This window comes from Podarcis muralis, chromosome Z, assembly GCF_964188315.1.
Source record: "Podarcis muralis chromosome Z, rPodMur119.hap1.1, whole genome shotgun sequence".
Classification (NCBI taxonomy): domain Eukaryota; kingdom Metazoa; phylum Chordata; class Lepidosauria; order Squamata; family Lacertidae; genus Podarcis; species Podarcis muralis.
In genome coordinates, this window is record NC_135673.1 from 2,180,829 (window position 1) to 2,204,376 (window position 23,548).

Here is a 23,548-nt window from a genome sequence, read left to right on the forward strand (position 1 = left end):
ACAGTCCTGTACAAGTTCCCTTGGAACTAAGACTCATACTTCTGAACGGATACATCTAGGATTGGGCTGTTCATCACTCAGATACTATTTGAGAAAACTTCCTACCAGGTCCCCACCTTGGGGTAGAAGCTGGTGGGCTCTGTTTATTTTTGGAACAAATAATTTAAGTTCCCAGCCTTCACTGTTGCGAAGGTTCAGGCAAAGAATAGTTTGGGCCTACATCCTTTAACCTGCTATGGTTTGCCCTTGCATTTCTAGACCCTAAATAACGTCAACCTATGGCTTTCTAGCTATGCAGGAAGAAGCCTTGAAGCTGGTGCTGCTGGCCTTGGAAGACGGCTCAGCCCTCTCCAGGAAAGTCTTGGTGCTTTTTGTTGTCCAGAGGCTGGAGCCAAGATTCCCCCAGGCATCCAAAACCAGCATTGGCCACGTGGTACAGCTTCTATATCGAGCCTCATGCTTCAAGGTGCAGTGCTTTCGAGTTTCCCATTTCTAATCTGTTTTAACTGTTTTTAATTCTGAAATTTACATTGTTGTAGCCCACCCTGGACCCTGCTGGTAAAGTAAATTTCATAGTAAAAAAAATCATTCTAGGTTTTCTGCAGCTAGGCAACTCATAGTTAGCAAAGTTGCTTTCAATGAAATATTGGTTACGATACCTCAGAAAATGTTAGGGTAGTTTAGTAATAAGAATTAACTCATGAGAAATCTTTGTAGTACTATCTCTCTGACCACTTCTTTTAAAGCTTCAAAGGAAGACCAGTGCGAAACTAATATATTTTTCAAAAAGTTTGGTTCTATCCATTTTATTATTATTATTATTATTATTATTATTATTATTATTATTATTATTATTATTATTTACATTTGTTATTTGCTTTATCTTTTCCAAAGTCAGCCAAAGCAACTTACCACCATCTGGGTTTGAGTAGAGGCAGTGGTTCCCTACCCTAATGACAAGTCTGTGTCAATTTTATAAAAGTTTAAATCTATGCAATGAGAGCATAGTATTGTTCATGACAGCAGTAACTGGTTATAACACAATAATCATGGGGTGCATTCCTTTCCATCAAATGCACTTTTGGATATGCAGGGGGGGGGTATCAGCATGCATTCTGCTGAAAGGTAGTGTGGTTCAGATGGACTATGTCTGCACATGGATGCAGCCCCACAGTCCTTTAAATTGATATTGAGTGCACCAGGCGTGGAGTGCCTGGCATGCTCTGGTCCATGGGGTCATGAAGAGTTAGACATGACTAAATGACAAAACAACAACAACAGGCATGTTTGTTCATCAACTGATTTGTGTAGGTCACCAAAAGAGATGAAGATTCTTCCCTGATGCAACTGAAAGAGGAATTTCGCAGCTATGAGGCATTGCGTAGGGAACACGATGCTCAGATTGTCCACATTGCCATGGAAGCCGGCCTTCGGATATCACCAGAGCAGTGGTCTTCCCTACTCTATGGAGACCTGGCCCACAAATCCCACATGCAGTCCATTATTGACAAGGTGTGTAGCGGCTACAGAATAGTTGCTTTTTATTTGTTTTTTTCTGGAATACAGCACTACGTCTGGTGATGAAGCTGCATAGGGCAGATTCTGAGCTGAGAGATACAGCCTCTCAGCACTGATCCTCAGTTCATGCAACCTGAAGACGTGCTGTTAATTATGGAATATTTCTCTCCTGCCTACACCTTGGGCTCAGGTCAATCAAACAGCAACCATTTTATAGAACAAAAACTAAAATACATAACGAATAAGATTTGGGAATGGGGAGCAGGGAAGAGATTTGATGTTTCTTGATCCACAAAAATATGTGTGGAGAAAGTGGGTAGAAAGAAGCTCTTTTTCCTCTCCTATAATACTAAAACTTGGAGCCATCCAATGAAACAGAACAGAAGAGTCAGGCTAGAGAAGACGAAGTACCGTATTTTTCGCTCTGTAAGACTCACGAGACCACAAGACGCACCTAGTTTTTGGAGGAGGAAAACAAGAAAACAAATATTCTGAATCTCAGAAGCCAGAACAGCAAGAGGGATAGCTGCGCAGTGAAAGCAGCAATCCCTCTTGCTGTTCTGGCTTCTGGGATAGCTGCGCAGCCTGCATTCACTCCATAAGACGCACACACATTTCCCCTTACTTTTTAGGAGGGAAAAAGTGAGTCTTATAGAGCAAAAAATACAGTATTTCTTCACACAGTGCATAATTAAATTACGGGATTTGCTCCCACAAGATGTAGTGATGGCCGTCAGCTTCGAAGTCATTAAAAGAAGGTAAGACAAATTCATAGAAGATAAGTCTTATCAGTGGCTACAAGAAACAATGGTTATGTTCTCTCTCTACTGTTGGAAACAGTAGGCCTCTAAATACCAGTTGCTAGGAGCTGCAAGTGGGGAACCTGCTTTTGTGCCCAGGTCCTGCTTGTGGGCTTCCCAGGAGAGTCATCTGGTTGGCTGCTGAGAGATCAGGATGCTGGACTAGATGGTCTGATCCAGCAGGGCTCTTTATAGGTTCGCAGTAGAATTTCCTTCATATAACACAAAGCAGTACAGGATTCCTTTTTGTGTACCAACCTCCCCGCTGCACCAAGGATTCTTATGTTTTATTGTATTTTTAATATTTTATTGGAAGCCGCCCAGAGTGGCTGGGGAAACACAGCCAGATGGGCGGGTTATGAATATATTATTATTATTATTATTATTATTATTATTATTATTATTATTATTATTATTGCACTTGTTTGTTTCTTTTCTTTAGCTTCAGTCCCCAGAATCCTTTGCAAAAAGTGTGCAGGAGTTGACCATTGTTCTGCAACGTACAGGTGACCCTGCAAATTTAAACAGGCTTCGGCCCCATTTGGAGCTATTGGCCAACATAGATCCTAATCCAGGTATGTGAATGGTTTGCATGTGTACTTGAGCATGCACACTCACATTTTGTTTTACATTCCTTCCTTACAAAAGGAGAGGGATAGTTTTATTTCCCTTTTCACTGTATACTGGGGGATTTCTTTCTTAGTTGTTTTACTCACAGCAAGATTTGTGCATGCCATGGGAAACCTAGATATGTTTTCGTCACATGGGACAATCTTTATCTTGTTCTGTGCGGTTTCCTCCACAGGAGTGCGTTCTGTGTAGTAACCTGGTGCCTGCTAGATGTCGTTAGACTACAAATCCCATCAACCCTGACCCCTTGCCTGCTGTCTGGGGCTGATGAGAGTTGTGGTCCAAAACATATAGAGGACATCTGGTAAAGGAAGCCTGGTTGGTTGAAGTTATATACCGCCCTTCATCTGATTATCACAGGATGGTTTATGGTATAAGAACACAGAAATACATAACATGATAACAAATAAGACAATAACACTCCACCATTCAAACATACACCATTTAAAAGGCCATCAATTATTTAATTAGCGAAAGGTCTGGGAGAAGAGGAATGTTTTTGCTTGGTGCCTAAATATATGTAGAGAAGATGCTAGGTGGTCCTCTCTGGGGAGAGCATTCCACAGGTGAGGAGCCATCACAGAAAAGACCCGTACTCACGTTTTCACCTCCAGACCTCTCATGGAGGGGGCACACAAAGAAGGGCTCCAGATCATGAGATAAGGGTCTGGGTTGGTTCATATGGGGAGAGGCAGTTTATGCAGTTGCCAACTGTGAGATAGTAGAAGCAGTAGAGAGGTAGAGGCCCAATCACAAATCTGGGAAAACAAAATTTTAGGACTCCAGTTTGGCTCTACCAGAAAAATACTGTGAGAAAATGATGCCATGTCAGTAGAGCATCAGTGTAGCCTGGTGGGAATTTTGGCACCAGCAGAGTTCCTGTTTTGTTTAGCCCTGCACTTCAAAGATTGTTTCTGCTTAGCTCAAGAGAAAAGTTGTAACTGACCAAAAAATGTGGTGCATTCCTGTTTGCTGCGGATAGCTCACCTTCCCCTTCCTTCTCTTTTGCTGCTGCCACAGATGCAACATCTCCAACATGGGAACAACTGGAAAACGCCATGGTGGCTGTGAAGACTGTTGTCCATGGCCTGGTGGACTTCATTCAGAATTACAGTAGGAAAGGCCATGAAACTCCACAGGTGACTGACTGATATTATTTAGCTGGTTGCTTTTAGCTTGCTCTTCGGCCAACAAAGGGGTTTAACTGAGGGGCAGAGAACCTGCTCCACATGCAGAAGTTCCCAGGTTCAGTCCCCGGTCTCTCCATAGAGGGCTGGCTGGGGGAAAGACATCTGTTTGAAATCCCAGAGAAGGTGTAGGCAGCTTCCTGAACTGGGAATAATAATTTTATTATTTGTATTCTGGCCCTCTGACTGGGTTGCCCCAGCTACTCTGGGCAGTTAAGATTTGACCTGTAGAGTTGGGATGTGAATAAAATTTTAAGATATATGGTGGTCCAGAGTTTTCTGACCCCCACTGAGGGGGAAGACCTCTGGCTGCACATTTTGAGGGTAAAATCATTCAGCTTCAGAGAGACATTGGTTCCACAGCTGCTGCAGTCCTTTATGTAGGGCTTCCCTTGTGCTTAGTCTGGAAAATGCATTTAGTGCAGAATGCTGCTGCATAATTCCTGACGGGACCAAGAGTCTCTCAAGATCTTCACCTGTGCTCAGAGATTTGCACCTTCTGCCAGTTCAGTACCAAGCTGAGTTCAAGGTGTTGTTGTTGGTATTTAAAGCCCAGAACAACATGGGACTAGTTTCTTAAGCAATTGCCTTATCCCATATATGTCAAATTGGTCATTTTGATCTATAGAACCTGCGCTTCTAAAAGTGCCACAGAATGTCTGCTCTTTGTTTTTAAGAAGTCATTCCTTGGTTGTGGTGGCACCTGTGCACCTGCACTTTTAGACTCCTGCTGATTTTAGACTCTCCCCCCCCCCCCCCCCCGTTTTGGCAGGCCTGTCTGAACACATGATTTGGGTGTATCTGTTCCTACATTTGTTTTAGGTGGTTCATTGTGTTTATTATTTTTAGATGTTTTTGAATGGAATCTGTTTTTAGTGTGCTTTTAATTACTTATTATTACTGTGTTTGCCACCTTGGGCTCCTCCCTTGGGGAGAGAAGGGAGATTGCACCTCTTCTCTCCCCCTGCCGCAGGCAGCTGGGTCCAAGGGACTAAAGAAAAGTATATTTTAAAATGATTCAATAAGGTACATATGTATCTAAGTATTAGAATTTATCTAATCTAGGAATGCCCACCTGCTGCCATGACTCTTCTGAATTCCCGGTGGCTGGCGGTAAAGAGGTGGTGCTTGTGCCTTTCTTACGGGTGGCCAGAGGAATCTGGCTAACTGCTCTTAGGAACCAAAGTATTAAGCATGGACTATGTGTCATTCCATTTTTACAATCAGCATAAATCTGCAACACTATAGGATCCTCTTTGGCCCACAGGAATTAGAACAACAACAACAACAACAACAAAAGAGAAAGATGTAAAAGTGTTTACCCGTCCAACTAACTTTTTGGTATAAGAATAACTGTAGAATTAAAAATATATATATGAAGAAAAATTAAAACAAGAAAGAAAAGAAAGGAACCAATGATCCGTGGGCCAGATAGGGCTTTGGGGCTGTCCATAGGGATAGTTGCTGGGGTGGTTTTTTAACTCCTTGGAAGTAGCTTGCTGTTTGTTTCTTGGATTCATGGGGGTTGGCACTTGTGGGCTTTTCTAGGATAGGAGCCAGAGGCAGGCAGTGACTCTCTTGGTTGGTTCTCCTTTCTGATTCTCCCTGGCATATTCTTAACACCTCCTGGTTGGAGGCAGGAAGGCTTCCAAATACCAGTGGCTTGAAGCCACAGGGCGGGAGAGGGAGTGCGCCTGTTCTGCTTGCGAGTTTTCCCCAAGCTTCTGGTTGGCCACTGTGAGAACAGGATGCTGGACTTAGATGAGCCACCGGCTCATGGCTCTTCTTATGTTCTCTCAGCGTGGTTGCATGTTGAACTAACAGAACTATGAAAGTTCTCATGCTTAACTGACTAGCAGATTCCAACTAAAAACCAGGAAGAGCTTTCTGACCGTAGGAGCTGTTCAACAGTGGAACGGTCTCCCTTGGAAGGGCTCTCCTTCATTGGAGGCTTTTAAGCAGCGGTTGGGTGGTCACATCTCAGGGATTATTAAGCTGTGATTCCCGCATTGCATATGGTTAGACTAGATGACCCTCAAGGTCCCTTCCAAACCTACAATTCTTCAATTTTATGGTGAGTACAGAACCCAGCACAGCTGTCAGTAAGACGAAAGTCTTGCAAATGCGGTTCTCTCATTCTAGTGGGGTCAGCAACAACTCTGGTGGGGATTTATTCCAGGCTTGGTTTATGTAATGCAATGTTTTCCCTCCCTCTCTCCCTCTGTCGTTTTGAAAGCTGCAACCAAATAGCAAATACAAAACAAGCATGTGCCGTGACCTGCGACAGCAAGGCGGGTGTCCGCGAGGGACCAACTGCACTTTCGCTCACTCTCAGGAAGAGCTGGAGAAGTAAGTACTGGGAAGTGCGGGAGGAGCAGGAACTCTCCCTAAGCTGGTGGATGCGCTGCAGGAGAGGCTTGGTGCACAGCTTTCCCTGAATGCAGGGATGGGCAGCCTGCTGCCCTCCAGGTGTCATTGGACTCCACTTCCCATTGGCCCCAGACCAAGGAAGGTGGAAGTGGGTGGGTGGGGAAGTATTGCAGTTCAATAATACCCTGTGGATTCAGCCTGGATGGCCAATAAGATCCAGACTCCAACTGCCGGGTAAACAGGACATTTACGTAGACGTTGTAAGGCCAGTGTGATACAGCCTCAGCCAGCAGGTAGTTGAGAGGTAACACCCAAATATGGGGGGGGGGGCACCAACACACAAGCATTTATAGGTTTACAAGCAAAGGGGTGGCTGTGTCCATATATGGCAGCACTTCCTTATACTGGCTTCTACTGGCTTAATCTCAAGGCACAGCAACTTTCTTATTTTCCGCTCCTTTCTTGATCTTTGTTGTAGCAGTAGCTTCTACATACATGTACTGTCCTTCTCTCACAGTTTCCTTGCAGACAAAACCTTAACTTCACTTAGCCCTTTTCACATGCATTTCAATTTTCTTTAGTTTTTAAATCCCTTTTATAATTTTATTTTCCTACGCACAGCTTTCCCTTAATACAGGGATGGGCAGCCTGCGGTCATTCAGGTGTTGTTGGACTCCACTCCCATTGACTCCAGACCAGGGAAGATGGGAGTGGGTTGTCATCCCACAGCAGTTGTAGTTCCCCCATCCCTGCCTCTCTCTCTGGCCTCTTGTTCCATCCTGAGAGGCCTCCTTTTGTTCTGAAGCCATGCCAACATCTCATTGTGAGTAATTCCTGATCCTTTTTGCCTTTAAGATGGCAGGTACGCTTGGAGGAGGAAACATTTGGCCGTCTAGAAGTTGCTCAACTACAACTCCCATCATCTCTGGCTACTGACCATCACTTGGGGGGGCTGATGGGAGTTGTGGTTCAGCAACATCTGGTGGGCCAAAGGTTTTCTACACTTGCGCTAGCAGGTCTATTTAGCTGGATACCACCCTCATATTTCATGTAAATATGTTGATGTACCTTGCTTTGACAGTGCCTCCCCCTGCAAAAAAAAAGTATTTGGCTTAGCTAAATCATGAACTTCTTTAAATGATAGCAAGCTTTCCAAAACGTTCCGTCTCATCTACATTTAGGTCATAAGTTTAAGATACTAACATTACTTCCTTTGCTATCTAATCAACTGGGTTTCCATCGAATTCCTTATCTGCACAGTATGTTATTTTCCTGCATTGAAGAATGCACCGTAAGTGAATTTGGACAAAAAGTTTTGGCACTGACAAAGATTGCTTAGCTAAAAACAAACTGAAAAGTGGCAGAGATTTTTTTTTAAAAATCACGAGGCTGAATAAATTCTATTCAGCATACTTTAACATACCATGAGAGACAGTCAAGCAATAATGATAAAGATTATCAAACAAGCTTATTACACAGCAAGAGTCTTACAAGATTTGGGAATACAAAAGATGCCACAGCATGAATTATTAAGACTGAAAAGGCTTTAAATATGCAATTTTACAATTTTCTATCATTTTAAAAATTGAATTAACTACTAATGGATTATTATTTTTTGAAATGTAAATAAATAAACCAGTTTAAAAAAACCCACCACCATTTGACCAGAGGAGTTGTAACGCTGAAGCCTTTCTCAAATTACTTTTGGCAGAAACAGTCACCTGCCTCTAATTTGAAGAGGAGCTCCCCTTGCTCGGATTTGGAGGGGGGATGGAGCTAGAGACAGAGAACTGTGGGGCAGAGGAGGGAAGTGGGTGGGAGTCTCGACAGTGACCCTTCCTTCAAGACAACTCAAAAGGATCTAGCTTTGGGGATGGCTCCCTGATGTCCAGTCTCCCTTTGGTTTGACTTTTCCTGGAACATCTTCAGATGCTGTGGCAAGCCCTATCCAATTTATCACCATCACCATCTATTTATTAATTTATATTCATCCATAGATCTCAAAGTGGTTCACAACATAAAAATACAAGAAAATAATCCCCCCCTCCCACAACACATTTAAAAGAGCATTGGATGTCTGTCAGCCAAAAGCCTGGTTGAAGACCATTTTCACCTGCTGCCTAAAGATGTACAATGAGGGCGCCAGCCTTTCTACCACACAGTTCCAATTTAAGAACTAATAAATGGGCTTTTCTGAGCAATCTGAGGCCCATACAAATGTGGAAGCTGTTCTGCATATGCATGCCTTCCAGAATTGGCAAAGCTGACACACAGACTTCGGGAAAAGGACAATAGGGATTTTGAAAAAGAGTGGGAACCTTTTAATTATATTTGCAGAAACAAAGAAAGAATATTGACCTGATGGTAGGATTTAACTAAACATTAACAACTTTATGGATAGGGAGCAGATAATGTAATGAAAGGAAAAATATGATATTTGTAGAAAACAGCAGAATATATGAATGAGGTTAATAAATCAAAAATGGAAGTTTAGGGAAGTCCAAAAGGGGGGAGGGAGAGATGTGGTGTAAGCTGTATGTTATAAGGATATTTGTAATGAGAGAAAAGAAAATTAGAATTTTTTAAAAAAAGACATATGCATTCTTTCCAAGTATCCCGATTTTCCAGGTAGAACCCCAGAATTTCAGAAGCCGTCCCTGTTTCTGATTTGATCGCAGAATGTGTGTTTTCCTTTTCCTCCCCTCCTTATCTCGGAAAACAATTAAAAGTGGTGTGTGTAGATACAAAAACGGAGTCTTGTTTATACTCAAAATAACATACCAGTGCCAAATGAAGGAAACGGCAAAGCTGGCATAATAAAGCCCTTCCTGTAATTTTGAAGGGAAGTGTCACCTAAATTCACATGCCCACTGCTTTATTGCAACCACAGGTATCGGCTGAGGAACAAGAAGATCAGTGCCACAGTGAGAACCTTCCCCCTGCTAGGCAAAGCCAGTGTCACGAGCGCAGTCTCCACCACGACAGGAAGCATCATTTCCATCATGGGAAGTGCGGAGAGCTCTGGGAAGATGGCACAGAGCACTAACGGCATTGGGAGCCTGGAGAGTGGCAGCCCCCAGCTGATCCCACGTTGCGCCGACCCCTCGTCCATGATGGTGTTGGAGAACGTGAAGAAAGCGGGGAAAGCTGGAGCCAATGGACAGAACACCCCGGGCTCCTTGGCAGACCCTCTCTCTGAAAAGTATGTGCCATGCTTGAAAGAAGGAACATAGCTCAGCGGCAGAGCATCTTTCTTGCAAGCAGGGGGTCCCGGGTTCAGTCCCCAGTGGCATCGCCAGGTAGCGCAGGGAGAGGCTCCCTGCCTGAAACCCTGGAGAGACGGTGCTGCCGGTGTAGACAGTACTGATCAAGATGGACCTGTGGTCTGGCTCAGTATAATGCAGTTTCCTATGTTCCCTCTGTTCCCATTACTCCCCCATGAACACGTTGTTTTTCCATGCAGGAGGCAATTCATCTTCTCAAGAAGGCCCCTGCTGTGATGTGTGCAGCCAGCCTGGTCAGTAGCCAGGAATGGTGGGCATTGGGGGTCCAGCAACATCTGGAAGGCCCCAGGCTCCCCATCCCTGCCATGACTGAAAGCAAAGAGGGAATGCTCTTTAAAACCAACATTAGAGGTTTCGTCTACATGCCTAAATTTAAAAAGTTACCCCAAGATTTCTATAATTCAAGAGACAGCCTAAATTTAATCTCTCTCTTTCTGAATTTCTTCCAGTAAAATTGGTTCCCTTTCGAAGACTCCTGTCAGTCAGGTGGCAGCTACCTCAGCAGGTCCTCCTCCTCCTCCGCCGCCTCCTCCTGTGGGCACAGAGATGAACTCCATCACGCCCCAAGCTGGCCCATTTGCTGCTCGAATGCCTGTCTACCCGCCTCACTCCGACAGCCTCCAGTATTTTCAAGATCCCAGAACCCACCTCTCCTATGAACCCCAGCAGTACCCGCAAGCAGGTGAGGCACTGACAGGGCACTCAAGCAGACCTGGCCTTTTCTGTGGCCACCCCTGGATCATGGACCTACCTTCAGAGGGAACTGGCCATCGGACCTGCTGTCCTTTAGGCCCCAAGTAGGGACAGTCCTCTTCCCTCATGCTTTCAGTGGTGGCCCACACTGGTGGAGTAAAACTTTTATCACTGTGTGTATAAAATTATGTGTGGTGTGTCTAGAGAGATGTTTTTCTCCCCCTCTCATAATACTAGAACCTAGTGGAGTCATCCAGTGAAGCAGTGGAAGATTCAGGACAGAAATGACTTTTCCACACAGTGTGTAGCTCAAGCTTCCTCAGTCTGATGCCCCAGCACATGACTGTAATGTCTCTTCCAGCCTCGCCATGCCGGCTGGGGCTGATGGGAGTTGTAGTCCAAAGCACCTGGTGGGCACCTGGGGAAAGTTGGCCTAGATGGATTGGTTTCAAACCATCAACTGAAAATGTGCTTCCTAATAAATATTGAGTGGCAGATTTTAACGTTTATTCTTTAATACAACCGTATATTACAAAGAGATGCAAGCACCTTAAAAAAGGCATTCCTTCTGCTTGCATGGGAGAAAGAAGATGCAACACATGTGACATGTAACCGAGGGCCTTCTCGGTGGTGGCCCCCATCCCGTGGAATGCCCTCCCAGCAGATGTCAAGGAACTAAGAAGCTATCCTATTTTTAAAAGACATCTGAAGGCAGCCCTGTTTAGGGAAGTTTTTCATATTTAATGCTTATTGTTTTTAACACTCGATTGGGAGTTGCCCAGTGTGGCTGGGGAAACTCAGCCAGATCGGCGGGGTATAAATAAATTATTGTTGTTGTTATTATTATTATTAATATTATTATTATTATTACATGTGTAATATGCTATATGCCTGGAGTGCCTGGCGTGCTCTTGTCCATGGGGTCACGAAGAGTCGGACACGACTAAATGACTAAACAACAACAACAACAACAACAACAAATATGCTATCTGCAAACAAAAATATCTCCTCTTCTTACCCCATCCTCTTTTGGAAATATTTTATATACCCATATGCAGATTTAGGCTGCAATTCTTAGGACACTTACCTGGGACTAAACCCCACTAAACATAGTGGAATTTACTTCTGAGTAAACATGCACAGAATTGGGCTGTAAATTGATTAATCAGGTATTTATTAAACAATTACCAGAGAGGTACCCGTGTTGGTATATCACAGCAAAATCGACAAAGGGTCTCAGGCTTTGTCACCAGGCTTTGTAGATGGGAAAAATGAAATGTTATTCTGCTTGCACATTGAGGAGGTGGGGGTTTTTCATCAATGAGGTCAGAGGTAAATAAAATTCAGAAAAGTAGACAATGATAATTATTAACAGTGGTCATTTACAAAAAAGTTGCATTGGTAATACAAGCAGCATCTGTACTGTTCAGAACTTACCCTCACCCACTCCGCCTCTAAACTACTTTTATACACACTTTTAGCATAGAAAACATTATGCCATTTTGTTAATGTGTAGGTGCCACAAAGCTGTTGATTTATTTTTAACATTTATAGCTTACCTTTGTTCATGACCACAGGCCTCCCAAGACAGGTGACTGTAAGTGTCAGTTAACAGTAGCAACCATTATTGTTCTGTAGTTAATGGTAGTGGAGACTAATGAAGGTTTTGTGGGTGAGTGGGAACCATGATGAGAAATGACCCCCTCTCCCCCAACTTTAGCAGCTGTATGTTGTAAAATTAATATAGCTCATTGACTTTTGATTTCTCTTAATTATTTCTACCAATAGCTTTACTCCACTGACAGCAGCTGCCTTATGTCAGTCTACATTGTGGCATATAAAGAAGAGAATATTTCTGGTCCATTTAAATGTGTACAGAGGGGAGAAATTATTATTGGGCTTATATTCTGAGGAGAGGAGTAAGTTAGTTCTGTTCAGCTAAGTTCTGGCAGCTAAGAAGACCTGGTCAATGCATGCAGCAAAAACAAGGTGATAGAATTATCTGTACCATTGCAGGCTTCAGGTGGGTGGATGGAAGATAATTTTAAAAGAAAACGTCTCCCTGCAAGTAGAACACTAGCGAAGTTGTAGCCTAGTCTGCTCCCTGCTGTGCCAGTTTTCTCCTTGTGGGGGTATCATTATTATTATTAATTTTTGCATGGGGAAGCATTCAAAATGGACCTGAACATGGTACAGTCCACCCTACTTCCTAATTCTGCTACATGTGCAGACTGGCCCTAGAACAATCTGAAGTTCTAGATGATAGGCCAAGCTCAGCAAGTGTCTCTTGTTCCATAGGATACTACCCAGCACCACCGACAGTCCCAGCTGGTGTGGCCCCTTGCCTCCCTCGCTTTGTGAGGCCCAGCAATGTTCCTGAATCCGCCCTCCCATCTGCTTCTGTGCCATACGGCGACCATTACAGCGCATTCCCCCCTCGGGACAGATTGAGCTCTCCTTACCAGCCGCCACCGCCACCGCAGCCCTATGGGCCAGTCCCGTCTGGGATGTATGCCCCGCTCTACGACAGCCGGCGGATCTGGCGGCCGCAGATGTACCCAAGGGATGACATAATCCGGAGCAACTCCTTGCCTCCCATGGACGTCGTCCACCCCACTGTCTACCAGTCCTTCCTGCGGGAGAGATACAACTCTTTGGACAGCTACCATTCCATGGCCTGTCAGTTGCCGGCTGACCAGAGGACGGTGCCTTCCTTGAGGGTAGGTTCCCCACTAGACACTGGAGCTCTGTTCCTTACTGCTCTGAGGCCTCTCACTTACCCCAAACCAGCTCCTCAAGGGCCTCTGGTGCCATTTTGCCTGCAGGCAGAGACACATTTTATTTGCCTGGGACTTGCTGCATGAATTACTCTCCTGTGTGGCTTCCTTTTTGGAAGCTCCCTAGGCCGAATGAGATGATGTCTTAGGACTTTGGGGCATTTCTGCGACCTGATTTTTTTCTGTTTAAATGGTTTATGGCTCTGAGCTGAAGAGCACTCCCATACTGCATAAAACAAGGCAGAGGTGAAACAAAGCAAACATAGGGAGCAAGAGCAAGTGCACCTAACACTTGGGGCAGGGGCCAGTTAGAACGCCTTGTGACCCTCCTCCCCACATTCCTTACCCCAATAGCACACTTGAATCCTTGCACACTTCTGGGTTGTAGGCTGGCAGGATACAAGGCTAGCTTCCACTTTTGGGAAGTTGCTATTGCCTGTCTTTTGTTTAATCTGAGCAAGTTCCTGGCCAGCTGGTGAATTCCTTTGGGGGAAGTATCAGAGAGAAGGGTGTGTGGGAGTGTAGGGGAAAGGTTGCAGCTGAGTGGTAGAGCATCTGCTTTGCATGCAGAAGGTCCCAGGTTCACTGCCCAGTGGCATCTCTAGGTCTGAAACCTGCTACCAGTCAGTGTAGACAGTACTGAGCTAGGTGGACCCGTGGTCTGGGTCAGTATAAGACAGCTTATGCTGTGTATTTCTGATTTTAACTGCCGTCACATGGTTCAGATCAGGAGGAATTTGGGCATGGTGGGAGGAGATCCAGCTTAACGCCTTCCTTGCATTGCCAGCTGAACCTTTATTTATTTGAAAGGTTTATGTGCCACCCACTCATGTAAAGTATAAAGGCAGCCCACAACAGTATATTTACAGCAGACCATGAAATAGCATCAAACAATACAAAATTCTGCATTGCCGCTGATGTGGCAGAGCGCCCGCCCTGCGTGCAAAGGGTCCCAGGTTTGGCTCCCCAGGTTCAGGCAGGGAATGTCCCCTGCCCTGGAGAGCCGCCACAAGTCAGCAGAGACAGTGCTGAGCTGAGTGGACTAATGGTGTGACTCCATATAAGGCAACTTCCTGTGTTCTTGTAACACAAGCCTTTGAGCGGCTAACTCTTGTGTTCCATGTGATGTTAATTGATCCTGATCTGGCACCTTTCTCCTAGGATCCTTGTGGCCACTTGAAACCCACTTACGACGACCCACTGCGGAGGAAGCCGGAGCAGTGGGCCCCATGCCACATACCAAAAACGCCTCTCGTGTCCTCCTCCACTCTGCCTGCAGCCGCACAGTCTCCTCCTCCTCCTCCTTCCCCTCTCTTCAACGTGGACTTCAGCCGAGAAGTAAGGCACCAGAGAGCTACAGGGATGTGGGTGGGGGAAGAGCACAACTGCTCCACCAGACGCTTTGGCACTCCTTTCTCCTGGGGTTCAGCATGTGCTCCCTCATGTCCTGCCTGAAAGTGGATGCTTCCCATGATGGCTTGGGATTTAACTCCATAGGGCATTGTGGGGAACTTGTGGCCCTCCAAATATGGCTTGGCTCCAGGCTCTCCCCTCCCCAGCAGCCAGGAGTGTGATGGTAGTTTGATTCCAGCAACATCTGGACGGCCACATCTGTAGTCTAATGACCAATGATGGTCCTGAGGCTTGGGATCTCCTCCAATTTTGTTTTGATAATTTGTAGTCCTGCATGGTTGCTTTGAAGAGCTGGGATGTGATTTAATCCTCCTAGACACTTTTCCTTTTCCAAATCTCTTCCCCCCCCACCATACACACCCACTTGCTATTAACTTCATGGAGGGGAACAAGGCAGCTACAACCTCTTTCTCTTCTGCTCACCCTCCTCCCCACCACAAACTAATAGCAGTTTGCACCAGGGCCAGTATTTAGATTGGGGAAAGATATTGAGATTAAACAACTTGCATAGGACCATTTATCTGTTTGGGGGAGATTTTTCATAATCACAGAATTGCAGGGACCCGAAGGGTCATTAGTTCAGCCTCCTGCACTGCAGAGGGCCGTGCAATCACTGATTTCAAATCTCCAATGAGGGAGAATGCATCACCTTCTGAGGGAGTCTGTTCCACTGTCAAATAGCTCTTAACCTCCAGAAAGTTCTTCCTAAGGTTTGGTTAGAATCTTTTTTCTTGCACTTTGAATCTATTGGCTTTGTTTTATTAAGTTGCAGTCCTATGTCGCTGGTTAGGATGGCTGCCTGATAAAAAGATAAACCTCCCACATCAGGCCTACCTGCCACCCTCCTAGTGGAAACAAAACTTCAGCAGGCACCCTGCTCTTACTTATCCTTGGTTCCCACCTCCCTTTTCCTTTTCCTTCTCTTCCCTTTCTGCCATGTGTTTCCCTGCAACCTCCTCATCGCAGGGAAATTGTTTTCCTTTTTTCTTCTGTTACTCTGCACAGCACAGTGTCCCCAAATGTGCAGATGTTTCTGCTGCTGACATGGGAAATACACAAAAGGCCTTTGGGATGATTGGTCAAGATCTTGTGGAAGATCAGTCTCCAAATCTAACAAATGCATGTTCTTGCCAGTTAGCATGAGAGGGGGCTAAATCCTCAGAGCTGTATTGCTGACCATAGAAATAAAACTGGTAGAAAGGGCTCTGTGTGGTGTCATTTCCCCTCCTCTGCTGGAAAGGAAGGAACATATGGTATTTCCTGTTCCACTCTCTCTTCCTTTTGACCAGTGTTCGGAGACCAGCAGGCCCCACTTGCTCCAACTCCAGACACAAGCCTGAAGCTGGTTATACTGTAAATAACGAGTATTTTGGCTGCATAGTTTTTTACTGCTGCCATTGCTGTGAACCAATGCATGATTATAAAGCAAGTAAATATTTTGTTTAACCTACTTGGCAAGCTGTTGTCTGATGCTTTGTTAAGTGGATTAGGAAGGGGTAAGTCCGCCCCCCCCCAAAGGTTTTACAGCCTATTTCCTATGCTTTTAATTGTGCTGTTAAGGGGTTTTGAAACTTGATTCAAACTGCACACAAGGGTACCTGGGGGGATGATTTGCAATTAATATATCCTCTCCCACTGATTAACACCCACCCCACAGACCTTACCTGGTGTCTTCCTTTCCCTGCAGTTCTGCGAGAGTGCCAGCAGCCAGCATAGCTCCAAGTACGAGGACGACCGCCTCTCCCACTACTCTCCCTGGTCCTGTGGCACCATCAGCTCCTGCATAAGTGCCATTGAGTCGGAGCCCAAGGACGTCATTGCCAATTCTGGTGCTGTGCTCCTGGTAAGGCAGCTTCCCCTCTGGAGCCCATTCTCCTTGGTAGCCAGGCTCAGAGCCAGTGCTGCTCCCTCTGCCATGGATGGGTTTTCTTAGAACCAGTTTCCAAAACATGATTCCCTTAACCTCATCTTACGTCCACATGCACACACGCACGAGTGCCCTTCCCCAGTCTACCGCATAAGGGTAAATATATTGTCCTGAGCACCTTGTAAGGATTGCGAGAAGTGATTTGGATGCCCTGCCAGATGACGTTCCGAAGGGAACTGCTTCTAAAAGGGTTCCTATGAGTGCAAAATGTTACACTGGGCCTAAGAATGAGCCTCCCTGCTGCACCAGGCCATGTGCAGGCCAGATCCTGCATTGCAGGAAACTGAACTGGCTGACTCTTTGGGCCTCTAATGTTCTGTGATTCTATCTCTGGGCTTTCCTTTTCTTGTGGGGCTTTCCAGGATCTGGACAGTGGGGACATGAAGAGGCGGGTGCACCTCTTCGACACCCAGAGAAGGGCAAAGGAGGAAGACCCAATCATTCCGTTCAGCGATGGGCCCATCATCTCCAAATGGGGCGCCATCTCCAGGTCGTCGCGCACGGGTTATCACACGACAGACCCAATTCAAGCTACTGCTTCCCAAGGAAGTGCTACAAAGCCAGTCAGCATGTCAGGTATGGGCTGGGTTGGTCGGGAGTCTTGGAAACGATATAGAAGAGGATGCCAGGGTGGCAGGTGTGGGTGGAGGACAGGATTCTCTCTGGCCTGAGCTGAGTTTGCACCTTTTGCCTGTTGCAGATTACACCCCTTACGTCAGCACCATTGATTCAAGATGGAGCTCCTACAATTCCGATTCTACTTCATCAGCGCCTTTCAGAGAACGGTAGGTGAGGGAGCGCTTGTCGAAGGGGGCACCTGGGGAGCCCATCCTGGACATCACCTCGCCTAAGCTCAGCGTGCCCAGATCCCTTGCCAGATCCCATGGAAGCAGTAGGAGTTTTCAGGCCACGGCAGTCAGCGCTAAGTTCACAGCTCCTCAGTGGTGGGACTGGGGCTTGGGAGATCTGGGCTGAAATCCCCATTCAACCATTCACTGCACCAACCACTTTCCTTAAACCTAACCTACCCCACTGGGTTGTTGCAAGGATGGAGGATGCAGGTATACCTGGTGGCCAGCCAGGATGCCTTGTGTTCTCCCTCCACTGTGGGAAGCAGTCTGCCTCTGAATGCCAGTTGCTGGAGAACACAAGGACTCAGCTCCTGCTTTCAGGCTTCCTACTGGGGCATCTGGTTGGCCACTGTGAGAACAGGATGCTGGGCTGGTGCCCCCCGCCCTGTCCTAATCCATCAGAGCTCTTGCTACATTCTTAAAAGGAATATGTGGGGAGAGAGAGAACCAGGGATTGCACCTGGATCTCATTCCAGGAAAGCCAGGATGCAAATGTAATAATAAATAAAAGGACGATAGAATGGAGTGAGCGCCACCTTGCCAGAGCCAGTGCGTGGGGACTGGGCTTGGGATGAGGGTGCTTTCTGACAACATTTGCCCTGCATGAAATACGACGTGTTGAAACCCCATTGTAGTCATTTCCCTGGCATTCTGCAGCGACCCCTGTGCAGACTAATTCATACCAGGCTGTTCAATTTGAGGGTGGGGGGTAGAGGTTCAGTTGTCTCTTTGCTGGGCATCATTTTCCTGCAGAGAGGAGGGAATCCTGGGACAGGCCGGTCAGCTGGGAATTTCCTTTTATCCCTGGACCTTTCTGTGCACCTTCAGAAGGTCGGTGGATGAAAGGAAACCCCTGGCTGGCAGGCCCATCTGAAGAGCCCCCTCTGCTTCCTTCTTCATCAGAGGTCCAGTGTCACGCTTCCAAGCAATGTGCAGGGAGCAACTTCTAAACCTTCCTTCTCTTTCAAGGGACCAGTTCATCCTTACAGATGTGTCTGCCCCAAGAAAGCATTCTAGCACTGGAGATCTACTGAGCATCGAACTGCAGCAGGTATGGCTGATCTGGCAACTTTGCCTCCTGCTCTGGAATTTTTTTGGGGGGTGGAGAATTTACAGGGGGCTGGCCAGTCTGTTGAGCATGGTCCAAGAGGAGGGAGGAATGGAATGAGTGTTGCTTCCAACCTGCCATTTCCTCTGTTATTCTTCCATGTAGGCCAAAAGTAACTCGTTGCTGCTTCAGAGAGAGGCCAACGCACTTGCCACACAGCAGAAATGGAGCTCCTTGGCAGAAGGAAGCCCCCTCTCTTTGACCCTCCTAAGCAATGAAATCAATCTGAGAAACGGCGAGGTAAAAAAGTAGCTGAGCTGGGTGGAGAAGATACTGAAGGGAGGGACCCCTTTTAGAATACAGTGGTACCTTGGGTTACAAACACTTCGGGTTACAAACTCCACTAACCCCAGAAGTTGTACCTCGGGTTGCGAACTTTGCCCCAGGATGAGAACAGAAATCGTGTGGTGGCCGCATGGCAGCAGCAGGAGGCCCCATTAGCTAAAGTGGTACCTCAGGTTAAGAACGGACCTCCGGAACGAATTAAGTTTGTAACCCGAGGTACCACTGTAAATGCATTACAGAGTCTGGAGGGAGACATCAGCGGTCATCTAGACCAGCCTACTGCTGCTAGGCAGGAAGACCACTGCTACCATCTCCCTGATACATGACTCCAACTTCTGCTTTAAAAAGCTCTTCTAATGAAGGCAGTCTGTTTCCCTGCTGAGGAGCTCAGTACCATCAGGAAGTTGTTGTTGTTGGTATATGTATATGTATATGTATATGTATATGTATATGTATATGTATATGTATATGTATATGTATATGTATATGTATATGTATATGTACAGTGGACGCTCGGGTTGCGAACGTGATCCATGCAGGATGCACATTCGCAACCCGCAGCGTTTGCAACCCGCAGCGGCACATGGGTTGCGATTTGGCGCTTCTGCACATGTGCAAAGTATGATTTAGTGCTTCTGCACATACGCGACCACCAAAACCAAGAAGCATCTGTAACCCAACCTGAAGCATCTGTAACCCAAGGTGTGATTGTACATGTGTATGTATATGAGCAGTGCTTTTTTTCTAAAAAAAATGTTTAGGGGTACTCTCATTTTCCTGCTCATATTGAAATACTGCCCCTCAATGAGGCCAAACATAAGATTCACAAAATGTTTAGGGGTATGCGTATCCCTGCATCCCCCGAGAAAAAACAACACTGTATATGATAATTTCCTAGAGGCCAAGATCCAAGTTTAAGGCAAGTTCTCTTTGGTGAGAGAACCCCAGCAAGAGATTTAAAGTCACAAAGTATGCAGCAAAGTAAAGCATGGGAATATAGGCTGTTAGACCTTTAAAACATGCCCCTCCCAATGAGTTCCAAAATGTCCCCTTAAAAGGTTTCTTTCAAAAGTTTTTCTCTTCCCCCTGTGTGGGAAAAGGCAACACGTTTTGTCAATTAAAAACAGTTTGCTTACAAACTCTCCAAAGGTCAGATTCATGTACTTCAGAAAGTTGCACAGGCAGCAAAACTTGTCTTAGTCACAAAGTGGTAAAAGCACCTGAAGGAGCATCTCCACCCCCATCGTTCTGCCTGGATACTGTGGTCCAGCTCCGAGGGCCTTCTGGCTGTTCCCTCCCTGTGAGAAGTGAAGTTACAGGGAACCAGGCAGAGGGCCTTCTCAGTAGTGGCGCTCGCCCTGTGGAACACCCTCCCATCAGATGTCAAGGAAATAAACAACTATTTGACTTTTAGAATACATCTGAATGCAACCCTGTTTAGGGAAGTTTTAAATGTTTGGTGTTTTTAATATTCTCTTGGGAGCCGCCCAGAGTGGCTGGGGAAACCCAGCCAGATGAGTGGAGTACAGTATAAATATATGATGATGATGATGATGATGATTCCTAAATTTTAAAAATTTTGGTGTAGAAACACAAGAGTGGCTTGTGAGAGCCATGTGGTTGAGCTGGAACAACCAGCTGAAACCTCTTCAAACGCTGAGCTGCTCAGGTAGACTGGAAGGGAACAATAGGCTTGGTTATCTATTGACTCCTCAAGGTAAGGGGAAGTGACCTAGCTAAGCCTGGCAGGAGAGTTTACTCTATGTCATTAACCCCATCATGCATTAATTAGACTTAAGCATGTTAGTTATATGAGGCTAGTTATCCCACAGTTCTGTCAAATGTTTGGTTTTAATCCTTTTTCTTGTAATCTGAACCCATTGGAGCAATAGAAAACAAACTTGCTTTGCCATCTGTCAGGGGTGAGCCTGTGTAGAAACTAGCCTCCTTTCTGAGGGTCATACATTAATTTCTCCACCTGCTTATGCTTCTTGCCCCCAACTACCCCTGGCGTTTCACCCCTGGAGGCTTGGCCCAGAATGGGGAGGCAGCCCTCAGGCTGAAAGAAGCCCCCCGCCCCTGATCTTGGGGGCAGCCCTTCAGTTGTTTCTTTATTTCCTAAGCTTTCTAGTCGCTTGCCACCCAATGGTCTCCAAGCAACTTGCAAAGAAATGAATATGCATAAGTGTATTATACAATAGAAAAGGGGTTAGGGAATCACGTAACCCATAAATATTCCATATAGCATACTTGGAAAACAAAAACTGAACACCAGCCCTCCTGCATAGCAGTCATAAAAAAACATTAGCAAAACGAAGATGAGCAGCAGAGCAATGCTGAGAGCCAGTGTGGCATAGTGGTTAGAGTGTTGGACTAGGATCTGGGAGACCAGGGTTCAAATCCCCACTCAGCCGTGAAACTCACTTGGCTTCAGTGAGCTAGTCACTGCCTCTCAGCCCAATATTACCTCAAATGAGGAGGGGAGACCCACCTTGAGCTCCTTGGAGGAAAGGTGGGATATAAACACAATAAGTAAATAATATAAACACTCCCACCTACAAAACTAGCTGACTCGCCATCTTTGTCACGTTCTCCTTTGGACACATCCCAGTTAGTCACTCTCTGTCTTCCCATGTAATGCCCAGAAGTGTTCCAGCTCCACAAATGTCTTTGGCCTGAGATTGAGCCTGGCTACTCTAAACTTAAAAGGAAGGGGCAACTTCAGTAAGAAGGAAATGGCATTGTGTGAAATGTGCCCACTCTTTTCCTTGGCCAGCCTGCAAAGGTCCTAGAAGGGCACCTTGTGTTCTCAAGGGGCAGGTCTCCTCCAAGAGCAAGTGGGGAAAGCAGTGCCTGAGTTAGGGTTTGATTCAGCAGCATATATATTTGTCACTTCAGATGCAAAACAGGGCAGGACCTGCCACTTATGGGCAAATCCAGGTCATGCAGTTATAGTTGGCTGCAAGGTCTTGTGCAACAGGCAGGCTTCCCCAAAATGTCAATGCTTTTTTCAGTAAGGAAAGTGAATGTGAAGATGCACTGGGAAAGTGTAGGGTGAGACCTGCCCTGATGCAACAGCATCTCTAACCTCCCTGCAAACAAATAGGAGAGAATGCTCATACAATAGCCAACATTGTCTAATCTCCTTCCAAACAAATCAGGATGAATGACTATTGGTAATCCAGAAGCACTTTCTGCCTGCAGCTGAGGGACACACTATGAGCTTCCAGTTTCTTGTATGCCTGATTCCCCATTTTCTGTGGAAACAGGAACAGCAGCTACTTCTCCTTTATTTACCATTGGGGCGGTATCTCTCTACACCATGCCCTTCTCCTGGAGCACTGCCCTCCTTCCCTTTCTTTTTTCTGAGTAATGTTTTTCTGGTTGCATAACAAATGACATTTATCAGCTTCAGCCAACCTGTTGAGTGGCTACACGTTGCATATGTCAGTCATGTGTAAGACGGGAAATGGAGGTGGGACACTGCCATGTAACTGAATCACTGAACTCATCGTCAAGGCTTCAGCTATCTGCGACATATCTTCTCCATAAGTATGCATGAATGTACTTCTATTTACATAGCTGACACAGGGGGACCCAGACCTTGTCAAAATGGGTTGGTTTGTTTTTAGTTTAGCCCCTAACCATTAGGCATTTTGGAAGAGCCAGGTCCCTAACTTTTATTTTATTATATTATTTTGTAAAATTTGCATGCCACCTGATTGTAAACACACACACACACATATCAAAGCAGCCTAAGGAAAAGGAAAAAAATAAAGTTATCAGTAAGAAGAATTAACAATAATTTTAAGATTTTTGAAAAGCTGAAATAATAAACTAAAAACAGATTAAAACTCACACCAGTTTTCTAAACATCTGGACAGGCTTACCTAAACACAACTGTTTTTAACAGTAAAAAAAAACAAACCAACAGAGATAGAGTACAGTGAAAACACCTAGAGGGAGTTTCAGGGTGTGCATGCTGCCACACTAAAATATCAAGTTCTTTTGAATGTGGAGCAAGTGGCCTGTGGCACCTACAACAGTGCTGGTTCTGCTGATTGAAGCGGTTGAGTGGCCGTAAGGTGATCTCATAGAAATATCTTTCTTTCCCTTTCTTTAAATCAATTGTGCTTTGTCTGTCCCCCCCCCCCCCACTCCTATCCTGCTTCTTAGTCTGACTATCCGGAGGACGGTGCAGACACAAAGCCAGACCGAGACATTGAACTGGAACTGTCAGCCCTCGATGCCGATGAGCTTGGTGGGCAGGGAGAGCAAATTGAGGTACACGAACACTGCCGTTTCCTTGATTCACTGAACATGCCTATGTGTCTGTGTCTTTGCATCCTGTACTATCCCAGAAATCCAGAGCTGGTGGCCCTCCTATTAAGTTTCCATGTAAAGCATGAAATAATCACAGACCAAAACTCTGGTTGAATCCCAGCCTTGCCAGACTCCCAGTTCAGACACAGCAGTGTTACTGAGATGTTCATAAAATTCTGAGTATTGATTCCCCGTTCCGTAGAATTGTGTCTTGCATGAACTTTTGAGTCAAACTGCTGGTCCAGTCTGTTTACCCTGAGTGGCAGCAGCTTTCCATCAGTTCAGATCTGGGTCTTCTCAGCCCCACTTCCCTAAGTCACTTTTAAATGTAGAGGTGGAGGATTGGACCCAGGACCTTCTATGTGCAGAGCACATACCCCTA

At 45.7% G+C, this 23,548-nt stretch overlaps 1 protein-coding gene and 1 non-coding gene across 7 annotated transcripts in view; both read left to right on the forward strand.

Moving 5' to 3' along the window:
• Positions 1 to 23,548, forward strand: part of RC3H2 (ring finger and CCCH-type domains 2) — a 49,147-nt gene that overhangs the window by 18,381 nt on the left and 7,218 nt on the right. For all 6 annotated transcript variants that reach the window (XM_028715586.2, XM_028715587.2, XM_028715582.2 and 3 more), the window contains 15 exons: positions 291 to 466; positions 1,312 to 1,512; positions 2,761 to 2,893; positions 3,969 to 4,087; positions 6,372 to 6,484; positions 9,396 to 9,707; positions 10,239 to 10,471; positions 12,781 to 13,202; positions 14,421 to 14,597; positions 16,360 to 16,515; positions 16,962 to 17,175; positions 17,300 to 17,384; positions 18,420 to 18,501; positions 18,664 to 18,798; positions 23,020 to 23,127. In XM_028715586.2, the coding sequence (XP_028571419.2) occupies positions 291 to 466; positions 1,312 to 1,512; positions 2,761 to 2,893; positions 3,969 to 4,087; positions 6,372 to 6,484; positions 9,396 to 9,707; positions 10,239 to 10,471; positions 12,781 to 13,202; positions 14,421 to 14,597; positions 16,360 to 16,515; positions 16,962 to 17,175; positions 17,300 to 17,384; positions 18,420 to 18,501; positions 18,664 to 18,798; positions 23,020 to 23,127 (2,666 nt within the window). The remainder of the gene's footprint in view (positions 1 to 290; positions 467 to 1,311; positions 1,513 to 2,760; positions 2,894 to 3,968; positions 4,088 to 6,371; positions 6,485 to 9,395; positions 9,708 to 10,238; positions 10,472 to 12,780; positions 13,203 to 14,420; positions 14,598 to 16,359; positions 16,516 to 16,961; positions 17,176 to 17,299; positions 17,385 to 18,419; positions 18,502 to 18,663; positions 18,799 to 23,019; positions 23,128 to 23,548) is intronic.
• LOC114589624 (small nucleolar RNA SNORD90) lies at positions 1,556 to 1,671 on the forward strand. Its single transcript, XR_003704723.1, has one exon. It is a non-coding gene; the product is annotated as a small nucleolar RNA SNORD90 (small nucleolar RNA).